Below are 26313 nucleotides of genomic sequence, written 5' to 3'. Positions count from 1 at the left end.
CATAACGTCAAAATCAATTTTTGATAAAGTCAGGATAGTTTTATTGCCAACAGTAATATCTCACAGTAAGTTGTCCCTACACAGTCTGTCATGTATCATCCTACAATAACCAAGGAAAATCATTCACATAAGTGGATGGTTGCCAAGAAGATTCCTCTATAGGTAGGCTCTTCCACTTAATGAGGTACTCAATAAGAGTATGATTTCTGAGCACTTTTTCTCTCTTTCCAATAATACTTTTAGGTTCATATGTGACAAGTCCTGCTTCATCCATTGGTGGCAACTCTTCCAATACCTGCACATCAGGTCCAACATACTTCTTAAGCTATGAAACATGAAATACATCATGTATTCTAATGGAAGAAGGTAGTTGGAGCTTATAAGCAAGCTCTCCAACTTTGTCCACTACCAAATATGGTCCATAAAATTTGTGAGCAGGCTTATTGTCCCCACCCTTCAATGAAGCATAGTGTATCTTGGGTACTTTAAGAAACACCCAATCTCCAACTTTTAAGTCCAAATGTCTTCTCTTCTCATTGGCATAGGCTTTCATTACTTCTTGTGTTTTCCTTACGCTGTCCTTGCATTGTCTCATGAGTGTCTCCATCCTTTCCAGCTCTTCCTTTGCTTGGGGGTTGATATCTTCATCAAACAAAACTGATGGGATTTGGACTTTGTACCCATAAAGTGCTTCAAATGGGGACATACATATGCTCACGTGATACGTGTTGCTATAGCAAAATTCAGCAAGGTGGATCCAACAATCCCATAAAGCTTGTTTGTCATGACAATAATGCCTAAGGTACACTTCCACCCAGTGATTGACTCTCTCTGTTTGCCCATCGGTTTGGGGGTGATAGGCTGTACTAGGAGTGAGAAAAGTACCCATAGAAGAGAATAGACTTCTCCAAAAGTTGCTCGTGAATTTTTATCTCTATCCGATACTATTCTCATTGGCATACCATGCAACTTGAACACACATTCCATAAATTGCTTAGCCACTTGCCTTGCTGAATATTGTATTTTGGTTGGAATAAAGTGAGTTGATTTAGTCAATCTATCAACAACCACATAGATACTATTACATCCATGACTAGTAGTAGGTAATCCCGTTATAAAGTCCATGGAAACATTGATTCATTTTTCCGTAGGAATAGGTAAAGGCTGAAGGAGTCTAGCTGGTAATAAAGTGGAGTCCTTATTTTGTTGGCACTCTAAACACTTGGATACATGCTCCTTGACGTCCTTCCATAAACCCTTCCAATAAAAACTTTTATGGACCTTGCCAAAGGTCTTGAAAAGACCCAAATGACCAACCATTGGTGATGAGTGCATCTCATGGAGCACTTTTAGCTTGAATTTACTGTTAGGAACCATGTACACTTTACCCTTAAACCATAAGAGTCCATTATGCACTTTGAAATTTGGAAATTCTTCATCATGTCCTTGATGTAATTTCTTTAAAATTTGGACAACATGCTCATCCAGCACATATTCCTCTTGGATGTCGTTTATCCAATCCTTATAAATTATAGACACTGTAGATAAACTGCATGCCCACATTCTAGATAACACATTAGCCACAACGTTATCCTTTCCAACCATGTATGCTATTTCAAAATCATATGATTGCAAGGTAGCCAACCATCTCTTTTGCTTGGGAGAAAGGTTGGGCTATGAGAGAAATACCTCAACACCCTATGATTGCTTTTGACTTTAAATGTGTTCCATAGAGATAATGATGCCATTTCTTGATCGCATGTAGAATAGCAAGCATCTCTTGCTTGTACACATGCATCTCCCTCTCTTTATCATCGAATTTTCTGCTCTCAAATGCAATGACATCATGCTCTTGAACCAAAATAGCCCCTAAACCTCCACCACTAGCATCCATGTAGATGGTAAAAGTTTTGAAAAAATCAGGGCAAACTAGTATTGGTGCTAAAACAAGCAATTGCTTCAGCTCATTAAAGCTCTTATCGGCGATTTCGTCCCAAAAGAAGGCCTCTTTTTTAAGCTGATCGGTAAGAGGAACTGTAATATGAGCATAATTCTTCATAAACCTACGGTAAAAAGATGATAACCCAAGAAAACCTCTTAAAGAAGTAGCATTAGTTGGGGTAGGCCATTCTTTGATGCATTGCACCTTCTTAGGATCCACTTTGATTCCATCTTCTCCCACTATATGACCCAAGTATTCAACTTCCTTTGTCATGAATGAACACTTAGTTGCCTTAGCAAATAGTTTGTGCTTCCTCAATATATCGAAGACTTCTTTTACATGCTATAAATGGTCCTCTTTGCTCTTGCTATAGATCAAAATGTCATCAAAGAACACCAAAACTATCCAAAATAGCAAGGGCTGAAGTATCTTATTCATAAGAGATTGGAATGTGGCTGGAGCATTCGATAAACCAAAAGGCATAACCATGAATTGATATAGGACTCTTTCCATCCTAAAGGTTGTTTTAAACTCATCCCCTTCCTTCATGCGTATTTGATGATACCTCGATCTCAAGTCAATCTTGGAGAACACCTTAGCATCCTTCAATCCATCTAGGAGGTCATCTATTCTAGGTATTGGATACCTATTCTTGATAGTGACCTTGTTAAGATCACGGTAGTCGATACACATGCGAAAAGAGCCATCTTTCTTCTTTACAAGAAGGACCGGAGAGGCAAAAGGTGATTGGCTTGCCTTGATGAGACCCATTTCTAATAGCTCTTTCACTTGGCGCTCTACCTCTTCCCTTTCCACTTTGGGGAGGCGATATGGTGGTTTGTTAATAGGCTTGGTGTTGGGCAGCAAGTCTATAGGATGATCCACTTCTCTTTTGGGAGGAAGAGAAGTAGGGGGATTGAAAAATATCACCATAATCCTTCAGCAACTTGCAAAGACATGGGTCTATGTCATTGGTAGGAGGAGAGGGCTAATCCTCATCAATCTTCGAAAGAAGAATAGTGAATATGCATGCCTTTGCATTTATCTCTTTTTTTATCTTCTTGGGGTTGATCATCTCTATTTTCTTCTTCCCAACACCATGTAGAATTACTTGTTGTCCACACCATTGAAATTCCATTTCCAGCTTGTTAAGATCCATAGTAAATCTGCCCAAAGATTTCAACCAATTGCAGCCAAGTATAATATCAATGGGACCCATTTCTAATGCGATCAAACTCACTGATGTAGTGCACAATGGAGATAGAATAATAGGAACATTTGGGCAGGATTGATTACTATTTTCAAAGTCTCCATTCGCCACTTGGATTTTTAGGGAAGAAGGAATATCCTGTGTACTCAATTTCAACCATTGAGTGATTTGGAATTAATAAAGCTATGTGTGCTACCCGTATCAATGAGTATGTGAGCGGTCCTTCTATTGATTTGGCCTTTGAGGCGTAGGGTATTGTCCCCTCTTGACCACTCCATTCGTCATTTGATATGAAACATAGCGAGGGATGTAAATCAATCCAAGAATCATCCATGTAATGATCACCCGGATCAAAAGGAAAGCCATCCATTGGGTCATAAAACTCACATGGATACTCTCTTCCTTTTCATGCGTCTCTTCTGGAGTAGTAGAGCCTTCAAGCTGTGCTAGACTTCCCTCAATAGGTTGAGCATCAAAATCATCTTAAAAATCATACTAACCTTCAAATTCTTAGCCTTACACTTGGACTTATGGTCGGGTGACCATTTCTCCCCGCACCTGAAGCATAGTCCTTTGGCATACATTTCTTTGAGCTTGTCATTAGACACATGCTTGCCTTGGATAGGGGCTAAAATTTTGGCACTAATATCAGTCCTTTTTCCATCAAACTTATTTTTAGCATTAGATCTGAAATTGCTGCCCTACTTTGGTCCATAAACAGTGGGAAAAGTTGGTATCTTGCTATAGGTATTGTTGTGAACATTTATTGGCTTCCCACCATGCTGAAAATCAGTCCTTACATGCCCATAATGGCCTGATGTCTTTGGAAACTGTGTAGGCTGAAATAAATGCCCTATTTTTGGCTGGAAACTCTTGTATTTCTATCCATAACGCTCAGCCAATTGAATGGCAGCTTACAAAGATGTAGGCTTCATGGCTCCAACTTCGAATGATAAGGTAGACTCCAAACCAAATATATACTTGTTCAAATTGGCACTATCAGTGACTCCATGAACATACATTGAGAGGTTTAAAAACTAATTTGAATACTCTCTAACCGAGAGACCCCATTGCTCAAGGGCGTACCATTTCTTTTCCAAGTGCTCTTTTTCAATGGGAGAGACGAAGACTTCAATCATAGCATTCTTTAGTGCTTCCCAAGATAAGAAGTCATGCCCAATTCTTGTCATATATCTCCACCAAGTATGTGCATAGCCTTCTAAATGAAGGGCTGCAAGCTTCACTTTGGCATTTTTGGCCCTTGGATAAAGGGAAAAGTACATCTCCAATTTGTAAAACCACTCCTCCAACTCCATGGGTGAAGGATTCTCTCCTTTGAAATTTGAGATGACAATTTTCTCTTTATACTCTCTCTCATATTGAGGTGGCTGCCCATTGTGGTGTTGTTATCCATTATGGTGTTGCTGTCCAAAAGAGTTACCAAATGACCCTTGCCTCGGGAATTCATTATTCCAAGTTCCTTGTGCATATGGGGTTTGCTGTCCATACTGCATACCATAACCTTGTGGCTGGAAATAATGTCCTTGAGGCTGAAAATGAGAGTTGTCCATATTGAAAGGTTGTCCATGGTACCCTTGATGTTGTCCATGCATAGGAGTATTAAATGGTGGTTGTTGCCCACTGTTTTGTTGAGGCCAACCATGATTGGATAAAGGGCTTGGACTATTAGGCTAAACTTGAGTATGAGGATTGTGTTGTTGAAGTCCATAAGAGTTTGGGGCTGAATTCACATGCCCTTGTTCATGCCCACCAATATTTAGTTGAGGATAAAATTGTTTATAAAATGGATTGCAACCGTGGATGTCCTCTTCATGCCTAGAGCTTGCTTGAGCCCTATCATGTGATCTTGCCCATGTGGCTGAGAATAGGCCTTTGATTGATGGGGCTAAGGTTGAAATAAAGTGGGCTGAATAAAATCTTTAGCCTTTGACGATCCCCCAATCTCAAATTGTCCTACCACCTTTGGAGTAGAGGGTTTGGGTTACTCTTCAACCAAAGGAGGGTTTGGAACATTAGGACCAGCTGTAGGCAACATCTTTTTACTAAAGATAGCTACCAACTTTTCAATACCCATCCTCATACCATCAAAGCCTAATTTCATCTCTTTAATATCATTTGAGAGTTATTGAAGGCTGTTAGAGTTTATGGAAGCATGGGACGTCTCAACTCCATTCATTGGTTGATTGATAAGAGAATGAGTGGAGCTTACATCAACCTCTTCATTCTCATAATGCATGTGGCATATAGCTTCTTGAGGGGTTTCATGTTCATGCTCATGTTGGTATTCTCTGAGCTCTTCATTGATGGTCTCCAAAATAGGATCCTTTTTCTTATTCCTTACCATGAGTAAATTTCTGTCCTGTATATATAGCAGAAGAAAAACTCAAATATCTTGAGTTCTAGTGCTCCGAATAACAAACTCTTTGACTCTACTTGAAGCTTGAGAAATCCCCTTTCTAACAAACTATCAAGTGTTGAAAGTAGTTGAGTACAGAAAATTATGTAAACAGTTTACTGTAGCTGTCTGGAAATTCCTGCAACCTTTGAATGCTCTGTTTTGATCATTTAATGACTTGTACCTTCAATTTTCATGCATGTACCAACCGTGTAGTTCTGTAAGGGAACTCCATACATTTGCCAAAGCTGAAAATACCCTCTGCAATAACCAAAATGGTTGAATAATCCACTGTAGGCTGCAAGTTGTATACCCTGTCCCAAAACCTCAATGATGATCCAATGTCAAAAATATCATGCTGAAAACTAAATTCTTGTTCCCTTGAGTGGTACCTGCACTTGAACTTTAAATGCGTGGAATCCGAGACTTGAGGGGTGTGTAGATTTCCCTCTCAAGCCAGTTTGTGCTCCACCTCTCTTTTGTCCTACCAACTCGCCCGGCATCCACTTTTCCTTGTGGGTATATACGTGGTAGTTCAATGCTAGGCTCTAAAAATCAGCATGAAATGCATGGAATGAAAAGAATTTGATTGCCCCTTTTATGATATGCAAGAACTTGAATGGAATAGGCTGAAATTGAAATGGGGATAGGTAAGGGATAACCTCAGCAGTGACTCACAGCTTAACAATTCTTATTCCACTTACCATTGGGTAAAATTTTACTCATGTCAATGAAACAAAAAGAGCAAACAATTCAATATCAGGGTTAGGTAAATGAAATGAGAATTTGAGGCACTTGGAAGTGATTATTTTAGTGAATGAGAGTGATTATGCAATGATCAATCACTAAAATAGCTCTATGGATTTCCCATGAAATGCATTTGATAGAATGGATGGGATTCTTTATCATTTTAATCCCTCTTTCATCAATTGGATTTAGCTCAGCAAGAGGATTTAAAGCGAGATTAAAAATGATTAGAGTACCTCTTAAGATTGTAGGAGAAGAGTGTTGTTGTTGATGAAGAAATCTCCCACAAATAGAACTTGGCTTTAGCAAATAGAGCTTGACTTCAACTTCTATTAATCCAATAAATCCCCATTTTAACTTTCCAATGCTAATATCCAGCTTCTTGATCAAGAATCTTCATGAAGAGTGCTCCCATGAACCATTGGACCCAAATTTTGATGAAGAAGGCTTCAATAGAGATGCCACTTGAGTTGAAGATGCTGATTACTCTTCATTGTATGAAGTAGGCTTCAAAGAAACTTAAAAATTTGAAAGAGAATCAAATAATTCCCTTCCTTCAAATGACATTTGCTGCCCCTTCCATGAATCCTTCAAGAATCCACTCCATTCTTCCACAATGGTGGGAAATCCATACAATGTTGGTACTATCCTTTGTGTAGAGGCTTCACGAAGTGAAATTGACCAAAAGCCCCATGATCTTGATAAGAAAATTGTGAAAATAAGCTTGATGTCCAAAACTATCAATAACAGGGTTCCATGGGAGAGAGAAGAGTCCACAATAGAGAGAAATGTTGCCAAAGCTTGAAGGAGATTACTTGTCAAGTGCTACAGAGCATGAATCATAAGCAAGTTGAGCTCCATAGCTCATCTTTAGCAAGAAATAGGCAAGAATATACAACAGGTGCAATTCACGTTGCTGCCTACGGCCATGCTCCTGGACAGAAATGAAGCATATGGTGCCATTCCACCATTCCATTGAAAGCTTGAGGGATGGAGGACAAGGTTATGAAGTCCTTTTGCATGATAGAAGTCACGGGCAAGAGATCTTGCTCAGCCTTTGGCCATGGATTCTTGAGAGAAGCTTGAAGGAAAAAAGGAAGAAACCCTTGTTCTTGAAAAGTAACTCAAGTTTGAACCAAACTAAGTCTTGTAACCTTCGTTTTGTCCAACTTACCCAATTTTTTATCCAAAACTTGGTCACCGGTTGCCAAATTGGTTGGAGCCCGCCATTGTCCACTGGTTCATGCCAAGAACCTCCATCTTAGTCACGGTTTGTAAGAGTTCTCCATGTCAGGCCATGGTTATGGAAGAACTAACTCTTGTGACTGAATTTAACTGCGGTTTTCACTCCCTAGTCACTGCAGCTAAATCTATTGCATGAAAATGACTTCTGACAGAATCTAAACTAATGCTCTGATACCAATGTAATGAAGCATTCAACCAAGAAAAGAAATCTAACTAAAACTGAAATAGACATAAAATAACAAAAGAGCTATTGCACCAAGACATCTTGCCATGTATTAATGATGAAAGTTCCAAAAATACATGACAGCCATGGCTGATGCTTCATCTAGCAAGAAGGAAGCTAACATCAAGAAAGTGAACAGTAAAATTTTGTGAATGAGCCAAAAGATGTCTTCTCTTAGCCTCTTACCTTCTTTATCCTCACTCCCCATCTTCAAAGTTAAGGGTACATTTACATAGGCAAGGGCTGAATTTACAAGGGCTGGAAATTCCAAGGTATGGAATTAGCATGATTCCAAAGTACAAAAATATCAAGGTATTTTCTTTCATGACACATGAGTTTGTTTATCAGGCTGCTTGGTTAAACTATTTCAAGCTTTAGGAGCATAAAGGATCAATATGCTTGAATTGAGAGACATCCAATGTAATGGTGATAGTTAAGCCTACTACCACATTTTTTATGCATAAGGTTTTGATGCTTCTGACCACTTGCAAGGACATGCAATTATGCAATACCAAACTCGCTCAGGTAGATGTGCAATGCTATGAAGCTTTGTCACTATGACTTTTCTCCTTTGTGTTTATTGTATCATCTGAAGATCAAATCTAGAGTCATGCTTCTAGTTTGTGATGATATTCCTTGCTTTAATTTTGACATCAACCCTTAAAACATACTTCTTATTCATGAAGTTGCGATTCTAGCATTCATAAACTTAACACTCTTTCCTTGAAGTGACCTTCTATAGTGATCAAGACATTGTTTATGTGTCACTCCAACTATAGGAGTGAACACAATGTTGCACTAATGGAGAAACTATGAAGTTCCACTAGAGGTGGTGCTCTAGAGACATGCTTCTCGTTCATGATGTGTCATCCTTGCATCAAATTTGATTAACCAAGACTTAAAGCATGCTTCTTAGAGTTCATAAAGTTTAATTTGGCATTCTTAAACTTAGCCCTCTTTCCTTAAACTAACTTTTTGTAGTCATTAAGGCATTGTGTATGTGTCACTCAAACTATGGGAGTGAATACAATATTGTGCTATAGAGAAATTACATATTTTTGCTAGAGATAGTGCTTTGCCATGTAATGGTCACAAAGTGCAAGAACACTCATATCTTTGCCCAAACTTTGAGATATCCACTGCTTAATAGAAAGAGGAAGCATTAACCTATCATGATCAAATGGTGTTTTTAGAAAGCACGGATGGAGAAAAGCCATGGAGACTTGAATACAAAAGAATGCATAATGATTGTAGAAGAGAGAGCAATAAACTTGCAAGGTGAGTAAGAGGGTAAATGAGGTTTCTCATAAGGGTATGTCCACCTATTGTATGCCTCCTTATCTTATGCCCTCATTCATATGCATGGTAGTAGAACTATAGTATGGTCACAATCTCCTCTCAAATTTACAACTTCACAAGAATCTCTTGCAAATGCCTTGGTTCAATTCATAGATCCCATGTTAGGAACCAAAATATGGGAACAATATAAAATGCTATTGAACAAAATATAGATTTTTATCAATGATCGCCTCAATATCTAGTCTATAGTCTCTTGCACAAGCACTCAAAGGATCAATGAGGGTGGATACATAATGCCCAAACACTTTTTCCATTTCTAGCATTACATAGATGGGCAATTGTCTTAATCATAATCGAGATTAAACATACCATCACAAGTGGCATAGCGTAATTTGGTGGTTCATAATCACGTGTAGCTCATATACCTTGTGGATTTGAATCATATATCACTAATGCTCTTTGATTAGTTGCCCCTATTTAAATGCTTTCATTAGGCAAAGTTCGTATATTGAACTATTTCATTAACGAATTCTTCCATGTTGCTGATCTACATCTTCAATGCTTTAAGTCTTCAAAAATCACTTATCTCTCAATGTATTGACATGTTGAACTGCAACAATCAGCTTTTGAAAACTCAAGATCCTTGCTTCTTATAATGATGGTGGACAATAACTACTTAGATTGCCTCTTATGGGGAGTTTAAAACAAGGATGCACTATCCCGTGCAAGAGCATTACCCACAGAGAGAGAGAGAGAGAGAGAGAGAGAGAGAGAGAGAGAGAGAGAGAGAGAGAGAGAGAGAGAGAGAGAGAGAGAGAGAGAGAGAGAGAGAGAGAGAGAGAGCAACCCTTTTTCTTAAATTTCTTTTTAAAAAAACTTCTTTCTTGAAAAGTAAGATGTCCACACACATAACCTTGAAGTAGGCCATTTAACTGAAGTTAAATAGTGGGTAAGTTTTCCATTGTATAAGCATATGCTAAGAGACTATGTTTTTAACATATGTTCAAGCCTATTATCATGCAAATAAATATGTTTAAGTATGTATAGCCTTCCCTGGTGGCTAGAAAATACATGCTCAACACAATCTATCAACATGACAATACCTTATGATGATTTCTTTTATATTAAAAAAATGCAAAAATCTATAAAGACAATGAAATTAGTCCAAACTATAAAATGATAATCCTTGTGGTGTATCTAGGCTTGTACAAATAAATAGTTTTAAGTTAGATGTGAAAGAAAATTGGAAATATAGGCTAGTATATACCTTTCCTAAATGGAATACATTATATAAATTAGCATAATGGAGGCAACTAAAATATAGAAATCATTAGAATGATTTTGAGATTATAACTAAGGACAATAAAAATGTTAGCTAATCCAAAGGTAATGAGTAAAAATATAGAAATCATGATAATGACTTGAAAATATCAATTGGAACCAAAGGTAAATGAAAACTTACTAAGGTTAAATGGTGCAGTTAGCCTAAAAGAGAGACACTGCAAATGAATGCTTTAGTGGGTACATAGTAGATGTGCAAAGTTTAACATAACTCAATGAGTAGATTATACAACTACTACTAAGTTTTGATCAGACGTACAAGAATGATATTCTAAAAGTAAGACATCGAGGTTATGGCTTGAGTGTTTAACTATGGCTTCATGAAGGATACGATGTCAAGGTGATCAATTGAAGTTAAAGAGTTTAGGACTTAACATGGAGATATCATGTAATGATGAATCTAGGAGCAATAAGACACAAAGTTTCTAATATCATAAGTCCTCTCTAAAGTCAAATCTAATCCAACTTGATTCGACATTGGAACTTTAAAGCTTTTGTACAGTTGACAATTGATGAAAATACAATGCACAATTAAGTTTTAAGAGCAGATATGATTTTCTTTTCAATTAGTAAAATAGTGGAAATATAAATATACAAGCTAGGAGTTAGTCCTTAGTAAATGGAGATTGTTATGTGTGGCTCTTAATAAGAATTTTCATTAAGCAACTTAGGATAATGTATTGAAATTGTTGCCTCTCTTATTGCATTAGTTGAATCTTAGATTTTATCAAGAAGCAAATCAATCATGTGTTATGCTTGCACAATAAGAAGCTCTCATATTTCTTGTTCTATTGGTTTAATATTAGAGTTTACTAACAAGCAAATCAACAATATACTACACTTTCATAGTAGGAAGCTTGCTAACATGAGAAATTTTGACTAAATATGTAATTTGTCATTTTCTTAATGTAAATATCATATAGACTATCATATATGCTTTGTCTCTAACTAAAGTAAATAATAGGAGTTTGTCTCTAACCTAGCCAAACCAAAGAATAGTGGGGAAGAAGTTTGTCTATGATGGTCGAAACTAGAAATAGACATTCTATGGACAACTATAGGAAATTTCTTCTAGTCAAGGTAAGCAAATTATAGATACTTGTCTTCATTGTTTTTTCATGATGGATCAGAGTATAGGTGCATTATTTGTGAACTTGTTGAAATTTACTCTCAAATGATGCTACATGGAATTGACCATGACCTTATATGGAATTAATGAGGACCTTGTGATATTATTTAGCACCTACTTGCATTATTTTACCCTCTTAAATGCTTTGCATTAGAAGTTCCAACTTCTCCCTTAGTAGCTTTAGTTCATCTCGAAGGCCATCCCATATACATAGGTTTGTAAGATTGTTTTATGCATATGTTCGATTAGAGGTGTTTCTATCTCATTTATTTCCCTCACTACTATGCATTTTAGACCATCTATGTTCAAAATTAGTTGCTATGCATGTCTTAATTGATGCAACTCACACTCTTCATAAAAAGAAGAGTTTGTTGTAAGGTTGCATGATTAGATCATTTTTACTAGAGAGATTTCATTAGTCAGGCTTAGCATGAAGTAAAATAATGTGGATTTACCATAGCTTATATTTTATATTTATTTTGTGGACGATAAGCAAGACCTCGGGCTAAATATGTTCATCTATACATGTAATAATGGCCTTAAATAGCTCTCCCTTGTGTGGGTCATCAAGGGGGCGATAGCCTTAAATGATTCTTTCTTAATAGCAGAGACATCCTCAAGGGGATGGCCTTGGATGGTTCAATGTGTAGCAGATAATTCATAGGGACGCATGCCCTTTCATGTTGTTAATATTTGCTAGCATGAACATGGGTGCTTCCTCTTCTAGGTGATTTTTATGATATCCTTGCTAATTGATTGTGACATCTGCACGTTATATTTGGTTGTATACCCATAGTCGAGGCTGCTCAATAGTGACAAGTTTGGATTACTCTGTAAGCAAAAAACGAGGTCATTTACTTTCCTCAAGGACTGTTGTGAGGTACCATTACTTTAGATCATTTTGGTTAGAGACAACACGGGTGCATTTCTATCCATTAAGGCCCTTATAGACATAATAGACATGTGCAAAAGTAGATGTCTAGTAACACACGTAGAAAAATTAATATGGCTTGATGAAAGAGATTCACACTGTCTACCATGTTTGTAAGATTGGCTACACATAGGGAAGTGAAGGGGCGTGACACCACATGGCAAAAATGCATTGGTTTCCTTTTATTGGGATGTGGACAAATTTGGGCAGGCAATACCCCTCGCATAGTGTGAACCCTCTGTGCCCAAGTACATAAGGACAAACAGTTCTCTCACTAGACAATAATTACATGACATGAGTTTTGAAATCCCACCATAAGCTTTGGAAGCGAATTGGCCAAACCACTATGACATACATCACTTTATATGCTTGATTAAGCATTCTAATGTGTAATGTACTTACACCTAATTTTCCAAAATTTCAAGTTGAGTGGGTAGGGGACTAAGTGTGTAACCACCCTAAGAGACCTAAGTTGTATGTGAACATAAATTCCACTGGTCGATAATTGTCCTAAGAGACGTGAGTTGTACATGAACATAAATTACACCAATCGATAAAAGAAGAAGAGCTACAATATGCTTTGGTAGGTGGCCAGCATGTGTAGACTAGTGGATGAAAACCTGCTTTGCCATTATAGGTCCATTGCCTTGTGTAAATTTGTAAAAATATATGTGCCCACAAAACGGGCACACAGTTGGTTGCCCATTTGATTGCGGTGTGCAAGCAATCTTAGGTGCATATGTTTACTATGAGAATACCCATGCGTATGTTTGCTATGAGAATACCCATGCGTGTGCATGGGAACGAGGTCCATATTGCCACACTTTTGGTTATGCTAAACTTGTAAACCCATCAAAGTTGAAGGGGGGAAGGGAAATGTATGAAATGGGCAATGGATGGAGAGAGAGAGAGAGAGAGAGAATATATGAAGCTTTTTATGAGAGCTTTGCAGATGCAAAGAGGGCACTTGAAAAACTACAATATTATTAAATCCAAATAAAAATAAAACCTAATTTTAGTAAAATGAGGAGGAGAGAAGGAGAGAGAGGACGCGGACGGAGAGCATTTGCAGATGCAAATGGAAAAAGGGCACTTGAAAAACTGTAAATTTCATCGAATCCACGAGATAAGTAGACAACCTGAATATTTGTAAAATGTGTAGAAAGCTCATAAAATTAAAAATAAGGCGCAAGCGTTGGAGGAGTATTATTTATTGATTATTATTTTTAAAAACTTTTCTCCCACCATTTTTGGTGGGTGGGTGAATTGGCCAAAGCACACCCCCCTCCCCCTCCCCCTCACTCTCCCCCCCTCTCGGCCTCTTCCTCCGCTTCTCTCTCCTCTCTCTCTCTCTCTCTCTCTCTGTGTCTAGTTTCCCCGCCTCATGATTTGCATTTTTGGAGCAGGACCTCTCTCTCTCTCTCTCTCTCTCTCCGCCCCCGCCCGGTTTCTCTGTGCTTCTAAGACAGTCCACACCCACGAAATAGAAAGAAAAAAATAAGACCAGGAGCGGGAGAGAGAGAGAGAGAGAGAGAGAGAGACGGCAAGAAAAGGCTCTTTGCTTTGAATTTCTCTCATGCGTCCCCCTCCCCTGTTCTTCCTTGGATTCCCGTCTGAACTAGCTCTCTGTCTCTGTCGCTCTCTCTCTCTCTCTTTCTCTCTCTCAAATTCCGACCTGCCTCACGTTCCTTCATGTGCAGAGCACCCCTGCCATTGGAGCTCTCCTTCTCTATGCCTCTGTAGCTCAGCTTCAACCCGCCTCTTTCTTCTACTTCCCTTGTATACATATCTGACTCCCCCTCCGACCTTGTTCAGCTATGGCCTCCGTGGCTCTTCCCTCCCCCTTCCTCTAAGCTTTCTTTAGCCCCCCTTGGGGCTCTCCTTATAAAAAAAACCCTATGCAGGAGACGCAGAGCAGGCACCACCATGGCTGCCACTCTGCAGCATCAAGCTGAGAGTGAGCTCTTCCCCAAATGTGCACCGGTGGCTGTACCCAATTCGCAGCCATGGCTTCCGGAGAAGAGTAGCCAGGCAGGGCTGGACTCAACTACTTCGTTCGGCCCTGCTTCGCCCTTGCCCGCGAGCTTTTGTAAGGGTGAGACACCAGACTTTGCTAGATCCCGACTGTTGTTCTTTGTTTTTTCTGAAGTCGGTTGAAGCATTTTTTCCATCAGCTGAGAATCAGTGCTTGTCCTCTCAAATCTGTCTACACTCCTGCTTTTGCAGGAGGGGCCACTGGCTCTGTCAAAGGAAGCAGTGTTACATTTGGAGCTCCTCAGCAGATTGGTTCCATGCCATGCCCGAACTCAGATCAAGTACGTTCTCCAAGTCTGTTATGTTTTCAAAAAGGCCGTACATGGATTCTTCTGTCAGAACGGGGCCTTCTAAAGGAAGAGGGCGAATAGAGGTGCCCTTTTAGCTGTGCTGAGCTTGCCATAGAGTGTTTTGTTTCACCAAGAAATGCAGGATTGTCTGACTATACAGATGCAAAATGCTGTTTTTGATTGTAGAATATTGTATGCTTTGGCAACATGCTTTTTATCATGTTCTGTGTCTGCAGCTAGTTGGTCATGATTTACAGTTTTCAGTAGATTAAAACTTGGGCAGGAATAATTGTTGAACCACTGGTTCTTTGCTTTCTATACTTTTAACATGTGATACCTTGGCAGGTTTATGGAATGTTTGCTGACCAAGTGAAGGGCAGTGAAACTACACTTGATGTTGCTCCCTGCACGCCCATGCAGTCGTTTCCGCAACAGAAGCATCAGTTCATTGACACACCTGAGCCTTCTCACAGCTTCCCTTACCTCTCACTTGGCATAGGATCTTCTTCAGAGGATCTACCTTCCGCCAAAGGTGCATACACCACTTCTTTACAACAGCCATATTCACACCCACAGACGGTCACCTCCATTACATCCAGAAGCTCTGGTCTGATTGAATCTGAAGTTCAAACAGAGAGATCAACACTCCATAAAGAGAACCTCTTGTCTCTTGCATTATCAAAGCACGAGAAGAGGCTGCAAGTGACAGAACAGTCAAGCCCTGTTTTGTCTTTCGCTCACTACTCTGGACACCCCCAGTCCCATCGAATATTTGCCAGCCCAGGGGTACCTAACCTTCCCTGTGCTGCGTTATCTCTTTCCCAGTTGGCACCATCATCTCAGTTGCCTCCAAGTAAAGAGTTTTTTCCTGTTGGATCTACAATGTCTCATAAGAATGGTATATTGCAGTCTACTCCCAGCCAGGCAACTCCTAAGCCATCTGTTGCAGTCTACTCCCAGCCAGGCAACTCCTAAGCCATCTGTTTCGCCAGCGTTTATAGGATATTCTGACTCAGCCGAGGCAGAATCAGCAGGTGCTACAGCCAAGCAGTTTTCAAGGGCTGCAAAGTCCTTGTCCCTTGGTTCTTTTGACGTAGATAGAAGAGTTAGTTTTTCACCATGCGCATTCAGCCAGGGTGCAGTATCTACTGATTTACCTCTGGATCCAGCAAAAGCCCACAGAAGCTATTCTGAGGTCCTCCCCAGTACCATGAGCAGTACTTGTGCAGCTGATAAGCCAGCTGATAGAACTATGTCTCATGGTACACCAGGAGATGCTAAGCCAAGAGAGGCCATAAAGTATATGGAATTGCTTACGGGTTCTCAAGATCAGGTTTCCAGTGAGCAGTTTGCGAATGGGAAGTGTGTGAATGGTGATACTTATAGCAATGGGATGAGTAATAGTCTTGTCTTAACATTGAACGAGGCAATTCCTGACACTGGCACTGGGGTTCGCAGGCCCAGTTTTCTTCCTGTGAATGGTCCACTTGGTGGTGGAGAGGCTGGAATCTCGTCAAATAAGAAGAGACCAAACGGTGAGTATAAAGACGTCTCACGTGACGAAGTAGAGTCCATAAGCAGAAGCAACATATCCAAGCAGGACTTCATGCCAATGTCTTCAAGGGACAAAGTTGATTCTCCTAAACGTGCAAGGACAAGCGAAATTAACCGAGTATGGAAAAATCACATTGAGAATCAAATGCAGCCCTCTTCATTTGGTATTAAAGAGGAGCCTCTAAGTGATCCAGAAGTGGTATCGTCTTGTGTAGCCATCAATTTGACCAGTGCATGTGCCGACTCTGCTCTTAAGTTCCCAGAAAAGGGTCGAGTAGTCATTGGTGGTTTGAAGTGCATGACTAATTCTGCCTTTGCTCAGATGCCCAAAGCTTTGTCAACCTTTTCAAGTGGAGAGCCTTCTCTTCCTCCCCTTGCTCTGGGTGCAAATCATAAGCTATGTGATACTGAGCCTGGAAGCATTCTGGTTCATACATCTGCAACAGGTGATGCAGACTGGGGCAAATTTCTAGCTCTTTCTGCAGCTCCTGCAGGAAATACTGTCACAGATGTAAAAGATAAGTTGTTGCCATTTCAGCAACGTTTCAAGCAGCTGCAGGCTTTCCTAAAACAGTGTGATGAGGCTGACCAAACTGATCGATTGCAAGGTATCAAGTTCTAGTACCTAGGATGCGATTTGAATAAATAAGAAGCATAATCTCTTTGCAGCACATTAGGATAGCATCAAGATTTACTTTTTGGCTTTGATCGACTGGGGATTTGCACTGGCAGCAGCATTAAGGGCTCTTCCAGCAAGTGCAAGGAGTGGCCATGCTGCAGAGCTTGAAAGTAGAGCAATAAGGCTTGCTTTGGAAGAAGGTGTGCCCTTAGTTTGTTACTTTCAAACCTGTTTTTTTCCTGCTAGTTTTTGAAGAAGGTTGTCTAGTTTCATCTGGTTATTTGTCACAGGAATTGTTTTTAAAGTGAAAAAGTTGATGCTTACTCTGAAGACTGACATCTCTTTCCAAACAGGGAAAGAAATGACGAGGATGAAAGTGCTTAATGTTTTGGGGAGGCTCTCGGACAGGAACACCAGTGATGCTGGTGCCACACCCAATGGACCGAGGCTGCCTGCTCCTGGTGTACCTACGAAGCTCAAACAGCTCTCCTGATAAAGAGTATTCTGCAAACAGCTCTCCTGAAAGAATATTCTGCATCTAATTATACCCTTTCCAAATTGGTCAGAGGACCTATTTTATTCATGTCAAAAGGATGCTGCTTCCTTGACTGAGATGGTCATCTTTACCCTAATGCATGTCTACGATGCCATATTTGATGCTGATATATGTGAGTGAGGTAAGAAGAATATTTGGAAAGGCCTGGTTGTATCTTAGAATGGCAACTTCTCCCTGGAAGCACTGAATGGTTAAGCTTTTCAGGTGCAGAGCCCTTAAACTGGGGGCAGGCAAAAAGTTTGGATTCCAAAACTCAAAAGAAAACTAGCTAGTGAGAATGCTAAGTACAGTGTGCACTCAAGTCTGCACATCTGTTCATTGGGCAAATTGGCCTCAAAATGTAAGCTCCAGTTAATGCAGTTTAATGATCGGCTCACTTTTCCGGGCTGTTCGCGGGATTCTATTCATTGTGATCTTTAATATCATGCAGCTCCTTTGGGTTTTCCTTGTTCTCTTTTTGGCAATGTCTGAAATGATTTTTGCCTGCTAATGCCCAGTATCCCTTGTTTGAAGATTCGATGTTTTTAGTTTTAACCGGAACCTTTTGCATTGTTTTGCCTGAATATAATTTTCAGTGATCCCATTTCCATTACATTAACACCTTTGTTCTAGGCTGCTCATGTGAAATAATTTCAAGTATGTTGATTTTTGCATGAATCAAGATGTTAAAAAACATGAGCCTTCAAGAGTTATATATCGAGATCAATTAGTAGCACAGGCCAATTGTTTGGGGTGCTTAAATTTCCAGAGGTCTCAATACATAACTTGTTTGAATAGCATCTCACAGGCTGAAGTTAGTATTAATATTGGGGTAATTTGTGTTTTGGTGTAACTGAAGTGGTCATCGGCCGAAGTTATTATTAAAATTGGGGTATGTTGTGTCTTGGTGTCATGCCAGTGGTTGTTTGTGAATGCCTTGATTCAGAAATTTGTCTGTCTTGAAATTGGCAATGGTACACATTATAGGTTTCATGCATTGTTGGACATACTTGCCAATGCCTAGGTTCAAAGGTTGGCGAGGGTACATTGTAGGTTCTGTTAACACATGACATACTTAAGTGTTTTCTGTTTTGCTCTATACCAATGCCTCGATTTGGGGTCTCTCTTGAAATTGGCAATGGCAAAGCTATAGGTTTCATGCATTGCTCATCTTGCTGGCTAGTGCCTAGGTTCAGAATCAGGCAAAAGCACATTGTAGGTTCCATTATTGTATATCATGCTTTAGTCTCTGCTCTTTGCAGGTAGTGCCTAGGTTCAGAATCAGGCAAAAGCACATTATAGATTCCATCATTATGTATCATGCTTTGGTCTCTGCTCTAAGCAGGTACATAGACGAGTAGAATGCTGCCTCTTCCTTCTGGATTGGTAGTGTTTTATGAAATATGTTAACAATCTCTGCATATTTCAGCTTAGTCCCTGATCTCTCAGGTATGGTTTACCATGACTGGTGTTCTTGAAATGTCAAATTATATGCTTCCAAAAGCTGTGTGCAGTGGTTTGAATTTGTCAAAATCTGCATAATATGGCTGCAATTTCCCATCACGTTACATTGAATAATGGAATCAAAGTCAGTTTACATATATGCGATATTGGATTTCAAAGCCTGTAAAATGTTCATTTATAACATGCATGCTTTAACAGAGATTGCATAGCCCTCAACAGGTTGGCCAATATCTTTGGAGTTATTAGCAGATAAGATAGGTAGCGGTTAAGAGATTCAACATTGATGCTTAAATGCCAGAATCAAAGATAGACAGTTAAGACATTCAACATTGATACTCCAAATGCTCAAAAGAAGTCCATATTGGGATTTGTAGATCTTATGTTGCTGGAATAGATTCATTTTTAACTCCTGTTTCCTTGTAACATTGCAAAGACCTAGCTATGGTCTGCAAGGTTTGCAGCATATAAAACTTTCAGGCAAACATGTTAGGGAGTGAGTGGATAGCAACGTCATGTGCATGTTATGGTCGTTTGATTCCCACACTCTCTTTCAACTTTCAACCTAGTGTTGAACATTTAAAGTGTCAGTGAGGGTCATGTGCTGGCAAAACCCTTCTGCAAAAGCTTCATTGTTGTGTCGTTTCAAAGTTTTGTGGAGTGTTCCTTGCCTGTAAGGGTGTGTCAAGCACTTAACAGCTTGTAAAGCATTGGTTAAGGTGATCAGGGATTGCATAGTGACATGTGATTGATGGTTAATGAAAATTTCCATAGGTTTTTGAAAAGCTACATAGAGTGGTTCTGGTGTTCCAAATATTGAAGTGTAATTCTGTGGGTGTTACTAAAACTTAGGAGGCATACCCCTACTTTCCACTGATCACCTGCATCAACTGGAAGTGTTTGGCAAGGCCTGAAAAGCATCTTTAAGCAATGTGCATGTTTTCTGTTCATAATATTATCTGTACATTATAAAAATCTCTTAAAGATCTGCTGCAGCTGTTTTACAGTGCGAAAATTGAAAGTGTTTGATGCTCTCTTTTTAGATTGATCTAATGACAATGAATTATGGCCAAAGGAAGTGTGAATGGCATGAACTTATCTCAGATAACAGGGTATAGGCTTTTCCTGCATTTGCAGGAGCTTGGGTTGTAAACTACTCTTCTGGTTGACATTAGGCCTCCATTTCTACCTGTTCAGCATCTAATAGATCTGATTGTCCCATGTGAAATGTTGAGATGTTGGACATTGTTTCGTGAGCCTTGTAATAGACTTTCACTTGTTACATGTTTTTGTGGGAGTCCCTTATAGGGTTGCTTGTACTTAGCATTTTACCTCAGGATATTTTGGTCTGTGGAGTCTAATCAATAGAATTCTCTATTTGGAAAAAAAGAGATGTCATGTTGGAAGGAAGATGGACCTGACCTAGGTTGTGTAGTTGTTGAGGTGTATAAGCTCAAGCTTTTAGGTTGTGCATTATAATCAGTGTGCATTTGGATCATCCACAGGGTGGAGCAATCAAATCAAGCATTGAGGACTTGCGAGGGTTGATATAGCATGCAGGTCAAAAGATTTCATTTAGCCTCAAAGTTGAGGACATTGGAGTACTCCTAATAGGCATAGTGACAGCCTCAATCCTAGGAGGAGAGCTTGGTTCTTCAGATGAACAAATGGTTTCTCTCTTAACTAATAAAGTGACCTAGCCTTGTCACTATCTCAGACAGGGGAGATTCACAAAAGTGATGGGATCAACAGTTGAGTCACGTGCACATCTCAAGGCATTGAGAAACCCATGCAAAAAGTGGTGGGCCTACCGTGTGTGACGCCCTTGCAGCCCCCTTGTAACGTGTGCACTATACTTGGGATTCAAACTTGTGACCACCTAATTGATTGGCATACCAAGCACCTATCCATTGAGCTATGGTTTCTTATAGAAATTTGTAGCCCCTATTAAAGCTAGAAAATGATTTCAACTTTTTGTGCTCGTGTATTAGATCAGTGCATCACATCATGCAAGGGGTTCATCATGTAAGGGCTTCACCACATTTGTATGGGTTACTTGTGGATAGCAAATCTACGGCATCGAAATGGGCATGTGATTTTTGCTTCGGTTGCTTGGCCGGGGGGCTTGGTCTCCTGTTGGGGTTCGTCGTCCCACAGGCACCACGAAGGGTGAAGTGCTGCCCACACATCACCTTCATGGCCTTGATAGTGGATGCCCAATGGGCAACACATCTAGCCTTGACAAAGAGGTGCTCTTGCAGAATAGGGACCCAAGCATTAGTAATGAAAGAAGGGGAGGAACAGAGAGGCTACCTTCCTTAATACATTGAAGGCCTTCGCCTAAGAACTTGAGGGCCTCCCACTTCGACTTGTGCGGTGCGAGGATGTTGCTAACCTGATACGCCTTGTTAGTGATTGGGTGGAAGACATCCTCCACTTCCTGGGTGGAGAGAGTCAGTGGGTTGATCAAGCCCTATTTTAGTAGAGCCAGCTTCTCTTACTGCACACGGTGGGTGGAGAGATTATACTTGCGGTCTTGGATGTGGATGGTGTGGCTTTTGTTAAGCTGTTCTAGGATCGACAAAGTGTCGGGGTGGATTGGGATGATGGCCCATGGGAGGGTGATGAATTCGGTTAGTTGAAGCGCATCCAACCAAGGGCATTGTTGATGGCCTTTGTAGTAGGATGATACACTTCCTTATTGTACAATTGGAAGTTTGCCATAGCCATACATGCAACGAAGGATGCATGAAGGGCACAAAGAAGGAAGATTCAAAAGCTAAGGTGATGATCACAATAGCGAGATAATGAATGAGAGTAGTAAGAGAGAAAAACTGCCTTAAAAGACTAGTGAGTTAATGCATAGGGAATGTGGCCAATGCATACACACCATGCCAACAAAATCACACATAACCATGTATGATGCGCTGAGATTTATGAAATCATGTAGCCATTGGGCATATTCTCAAATGAATGGATGTCATAAATGCACACCACATCAACAAGACTTGTGACTTATGGATTGAATTCAATGTGAAGGTGAACGACTGGTGGAGGGGACAATTTGGGATCCGGTGCAAAAAGAGAAGTGAGGGAATTTAGATTGAGGGGGAATGGGCACTCATAGTCCTTTGCATGATAATGTCATAGTCGGAATCCATTAACAGGCCTTGGCATCAACTTACCTTGTAAGTTGGTAAAATAAAACGAATTAGTGCTGGAGTCATAAAATACCCAGAATGGGCCACTCCACCAAAATTTGAGCTTACTAGGGAGTTTCCCCATCCAGGTTTTGAAAACCTAGATGAGTTGACCTATGCGGAACAATGGCTTCTTGGATAGTTGATTGACGTGGTGTTTCTGCCAGGCTTGGACTTCAAATAAGATCTAGGTGCTGCGTATGCGATCTTCTTCAAGCTAAGCAATGGCTTCATCTAGAATGGGAGGGATTCCTCCATAATCAATTGATCTCGTACCGCTAGTTGGAAATTGGGGACTACAAATTCTAGTGGTGTAATGGCTTCCAATCCAAAGGCTAGCTTGTAGGAAGTAATGCCAATTGCAACCTTGAAAGATGTCTCAAAAGCCCACAATGCGATAGGAAGCTTGGTATCCCAAAATTTTTCGGTGTTGATCTACCAATTTGGTGAGAATCTTGCATAGAACTTTGTTGGTGGATTTGGCTAAACCATTGTCTTGCAAGTAGTAAGGATACAAATTTTTATGAACAATTAGAAAGAATGATGTGAGCTCTTTGACGACAAAGTGTGTACCTTGGTTACTGACCGGTTTGATCAGCATGCCATACCTAGTGTGTTAGGATGATGATATATACTCATATGAACATGTACTCAGAGAATATTTGGGAATATAATATGTAGATATTTAGGAGAACTAGATAAGATAGATCTAGAACATGTGGAAGATACTTCACTAAGAGAACCTACCATATCCACAAATTTATTGTATATATCACCTATTCCAATGCAAGTGTGCAATAGAAGTGTGTGAGTCATTCTCCATCTCATTGTCTCAATGTCTCTCTCTTTCTCTCACCACCACTTTCACTACATGGTGAAGATATCTCAAAATAGGCATTTAGCTACTAACTAGGTGGTGTTGTCCGGTAGGGCCCAACCTTCTACCCATTTGTGCAATGGTTGGTTTTGTTGTCAGTATGACTTGTTGTAGGTATAGGCAGCAGTCTCATAGAGATGGGTCCAACAAAGTCCAATCCCCACTTTTGGAAAGGCTCCAGTGAAAGGATTGATTGGAGTGGTAAGCAATCTCTAACTTTAGGTTGGCCCAGTCATTGGCAACAGTCACACTGCTGGATCCATTTGCGAACATTCCCCTGCATCATTGGCCACCATAGTCCAACTTGCTGGATTTTTTGGATTGTGACCTTAGAAGAAAGGTGATCGTCGACAACTCCTTGGCGTGCTTCCTCTAGGATAGTAGGTTGCTCCCTTGGGAGGACCATTCTCTATAGCACTTTAGAGAAATTGTGGTACTATAGTTGGCTCATGATGAACTCAAAACGCTGGTTGTGGAGAGCCAATTGTTTTCAATGGTCCTTTTGGAGATGGGGTGGGATACCCTTGTTTTTAGGAAAGTCATAATCTCTTCATACCAAGACCATGGAGGGTGTGGTAACTGAAGGTCTAAATTTCATCTGCTTGTTGTGACAAAGAGTTGCGCATCCATGCATCTCGTCATCAATACCTATTGGTGATTCTCTAGAATCTAGGCGGGACAAAAAGTTCGCAATGACATGTTGAGTTTTGGGGCGATGGACCATTGTGTACTCAAATTCTTGTAGCAAGAGGATCCAATGAGCCAGTTGCCCTATAATATTTTGTTGTTTGACCAAATAGACCAAGGTGGAATGATCCACATGAAAAGTAAATGTGTGCCCTAGTAGATAGTGTTGGAACTTTTCAGTGGAGTAAATCATGCCCATCATTCTCTTTTAGTGACAGAGTAGTTTTTCTCTGCATTGGACAATCTCTTGCTAGCATGGAACACATGTTGAAACCACCCATTTTTATCTTGTTGCATCAGCACACTACTAATTGCTATACCAGAAGCATCCAAAAATACATGAAAGGGCTTTGCCCAATCGGGTGGAATCACAATGGGAGCCTTTGAGAGTAATAGATGGAGGTGTCAGAATGCTACATCTATTGACAGGACCCTATTTGACCAATGCTTTGGATGAGTCTAGAAAAATCGAAGTGCTTGACATGCCGCGGAATTCCCCTTGGTCTTCTGACTACCACTACCATCGGAGTTAGCATTCGGGTTGGTTCTCTATCTCTATCTGAGATGATCCTTTGGATTTTGCTATTTATCTTTTCCAAGAATATCTTTTGGAAATTGACTTCTCTATTTGCTAGGATGAGCTTCTAATGGATTCCCTCTCTAACTTTTGGGACTATTTCACATGCTCTTTACTCCATTGGGTTGTGGGTCTCTCTTGCCACTTGTTTGTTTTTCTCTTGGGGTGGGCTTGATGTTTTAAAGGCCAAATCTAGCTGCGGTTGGAACTTCACAGACTTCGGATGTATGCCGAGTTGGAACTGCCATGGCTTCTTGTTGGGTGGGTCTGTGTCTTTCCATGTTGTTGCATTCCTTGAGAGGGGGTAGAATATGCCCATTGATTGGTTGCTGCTTCAAGTTACCAGTTCAATTTTTGAGTTTAACCTCCGGGGATTGAAGTGCAGGGCGGATGTTATGGTTGCTGCTGGCTTGCTTGTGGTCCATTCGGCCACTTGGTGGTGGAATTTCTTTTGCTCGGCCCAATAAGTGCTTGTGGGGTGCGACATGGACTCCTTATAGGTCTTGTTGAACCGAATGATCACATGCACTTTCGGTTTTGACAATTCCTTGATCTTCTCATTGTATTGGATCTTGGCATATGTGCTGGGCCTTATCCTTGCCTCTTCTGAGCATCATATGCTTGGGCATTGGGGTATTCAGCTCGCCAATTTCCTTCATGCATACAAAAGAAGCAATGTTTAGAAAAGGGTTGAAAATCCCCTCGGCCTCTTCCATCGCAACCACGCCCACTGCGGGCCATTGTCGAGTTGCTGGTAATCTTGATTGGTATATGCCATGACTGGTGTAGGAACCAAATTGGCCTAGAGGTTTGTCCATTGGCTAAAGTTGGTTGCTCCTTGGTCCCTTGCCAACCTTTGGGATGAGCCATCTGGAACTTGCCATTGTACCAACACTACTCAGCTTTAAGTGTGGCCAAGTTGCAAATGTTACACCATCTTTAGTTCAGGCTACATTCAACCTGGACATGTTCAGGATTGTTGCATTGTGTACACCATAGGCTGTTAACCTTGTTCTTGTTGTCTATTGCTTTCTTTCCTTTATCTTTCTTCTTGCTTTTTTTTTTTTTTGCCTTTTTTCCTTTCTCCTTCTAGGAATCAAACTTTGTACTGCTAGACTCTATGTCCAGGTTAGAATCAGAAGTCGATTCACTATTGTTCTCATGTTGGTGTTTTCCAGCTAACTTACCGAACCTCTTCCCTTTTCTTGACTTCTATTTAGATGGGAAATGTGTTAACCTAAGAGCTTTCTTATAGAACAAGTCAATGTTGGTATAAATCGGAGAGATCAATGGAAGTAAATGCTTTTCAAATAGGTTTATCTCATACATGGTATTTAACATGGTTTATCTTATAGAACAAGTCAATGCTGGTATAAATCGGAGAGATCAATGGAAGTAAATTCTTTTCGAATAGGTTTATCTCATACATGGTATTTAACATTTCATCCTTGGTTGTGCATTTGGATCAATGCGGCTATTCAGTATTGTGAACTTGGAAATATATGCATGAATGGGCCTATCACCTTGCTTGAGGTGGCAGAGTTGTTCAAGTTTTCACGCATCCATTTGGTCTGGTTGGACTAGATACAGAAAGCAATTAGGGCTTTATTCCATGCTTGCCAGCCATGTTCTGCAAGTAGCCAAGTTGTAGCCTTCTTGTGCATCGAAGATTCAAAAATGGTAACCTTGTGAGCTTCATTAAGTTGACTAGGATAATTAACTGTGCACACTATACAAAATGTTGGATAAAAGCATATGGATCTTGAGATTGGAAGATCTGGAGAACCTTGGGAGGAAATACTAGGATGGTGTGCCATGGGGGTTGAGATGATAGGTGAAGTGGGGATTACTGGTGGGACACCTATGGGTTTAGTGAAGCAAGAAAATTGTTAGTATTCAAAGGTCTAAAAGGTAGAAAGATAGAAGGATTCGGTTCGGTCCTAGTTTGAGGATTAGAATGCGAATGATGCATCCAAAATTTTTGGATTACATGTTA

General features: G+C 40.2%; 1 protein-coding gene across 3 annotated transcripts; it reads left to right on the top strand.

The window, feature by feature from the left end:
* The first annotated feature begins 13807 nt into the window (after positions 1-13807).
* LOC148013425 (uncharacterized) lies at positions 13808-17997 on the top strand. 3 transcript variants are annotated; one of them, XM_087668274.1, is made up of 6 exons: positions 13808-14578; positions 14710-14798; positions 15153-15731; positions 15772-16969; positions 17097-17180; positions 17334-17997. In XM_087668274.1, the coding sequence occupies exons 1-6, from the start codon at positions 14410-14412 to the stop codon at positions 17471-17473; spliced, it is 2259 nt and encodes a 752-aa protein (XP_087524400.1). In that variant the 5' UTR covers positions 13808-14409; the 3' UTR covers positions 17474-17997. The 3 variants fall into 3 exon arrangements, with proteins under 3 accessions (XP_087524400.1, XP_087524399.1, XP_087524401.1); XM_087668273.1 differs by having other exon boundaries at positions 17094-17180; XM_087668275.1 differs by lacking the exon at positions 13808-14578 and having other exon boundaries at positions 14765-14890; positions 17094-17180.
* Positions 17998-26313: the final 8316 nt, after the last annotated feature.

This window comes from Lygodium microphyllum, chromosome 26 (genome assembly GCF_053477565.2).
Source record: "Lygodium microphyllum isolate KBCC chromosome 26, Lygodium_microphyllum_v1.1.10, whole genome shotgun sequence".
Classification (NCBI taxonomy): Eukaryota; Viridiplantae; Streptophyta; class Polypodiopsida; order Schizaeales; family Lygodiaceae; genus Lygodium; species Lygodium microphyllum.
Note: the sequence above shows the minus strand (reverse complement) of the source record. Positions and strands in the feature narration are given on the sequence as shown.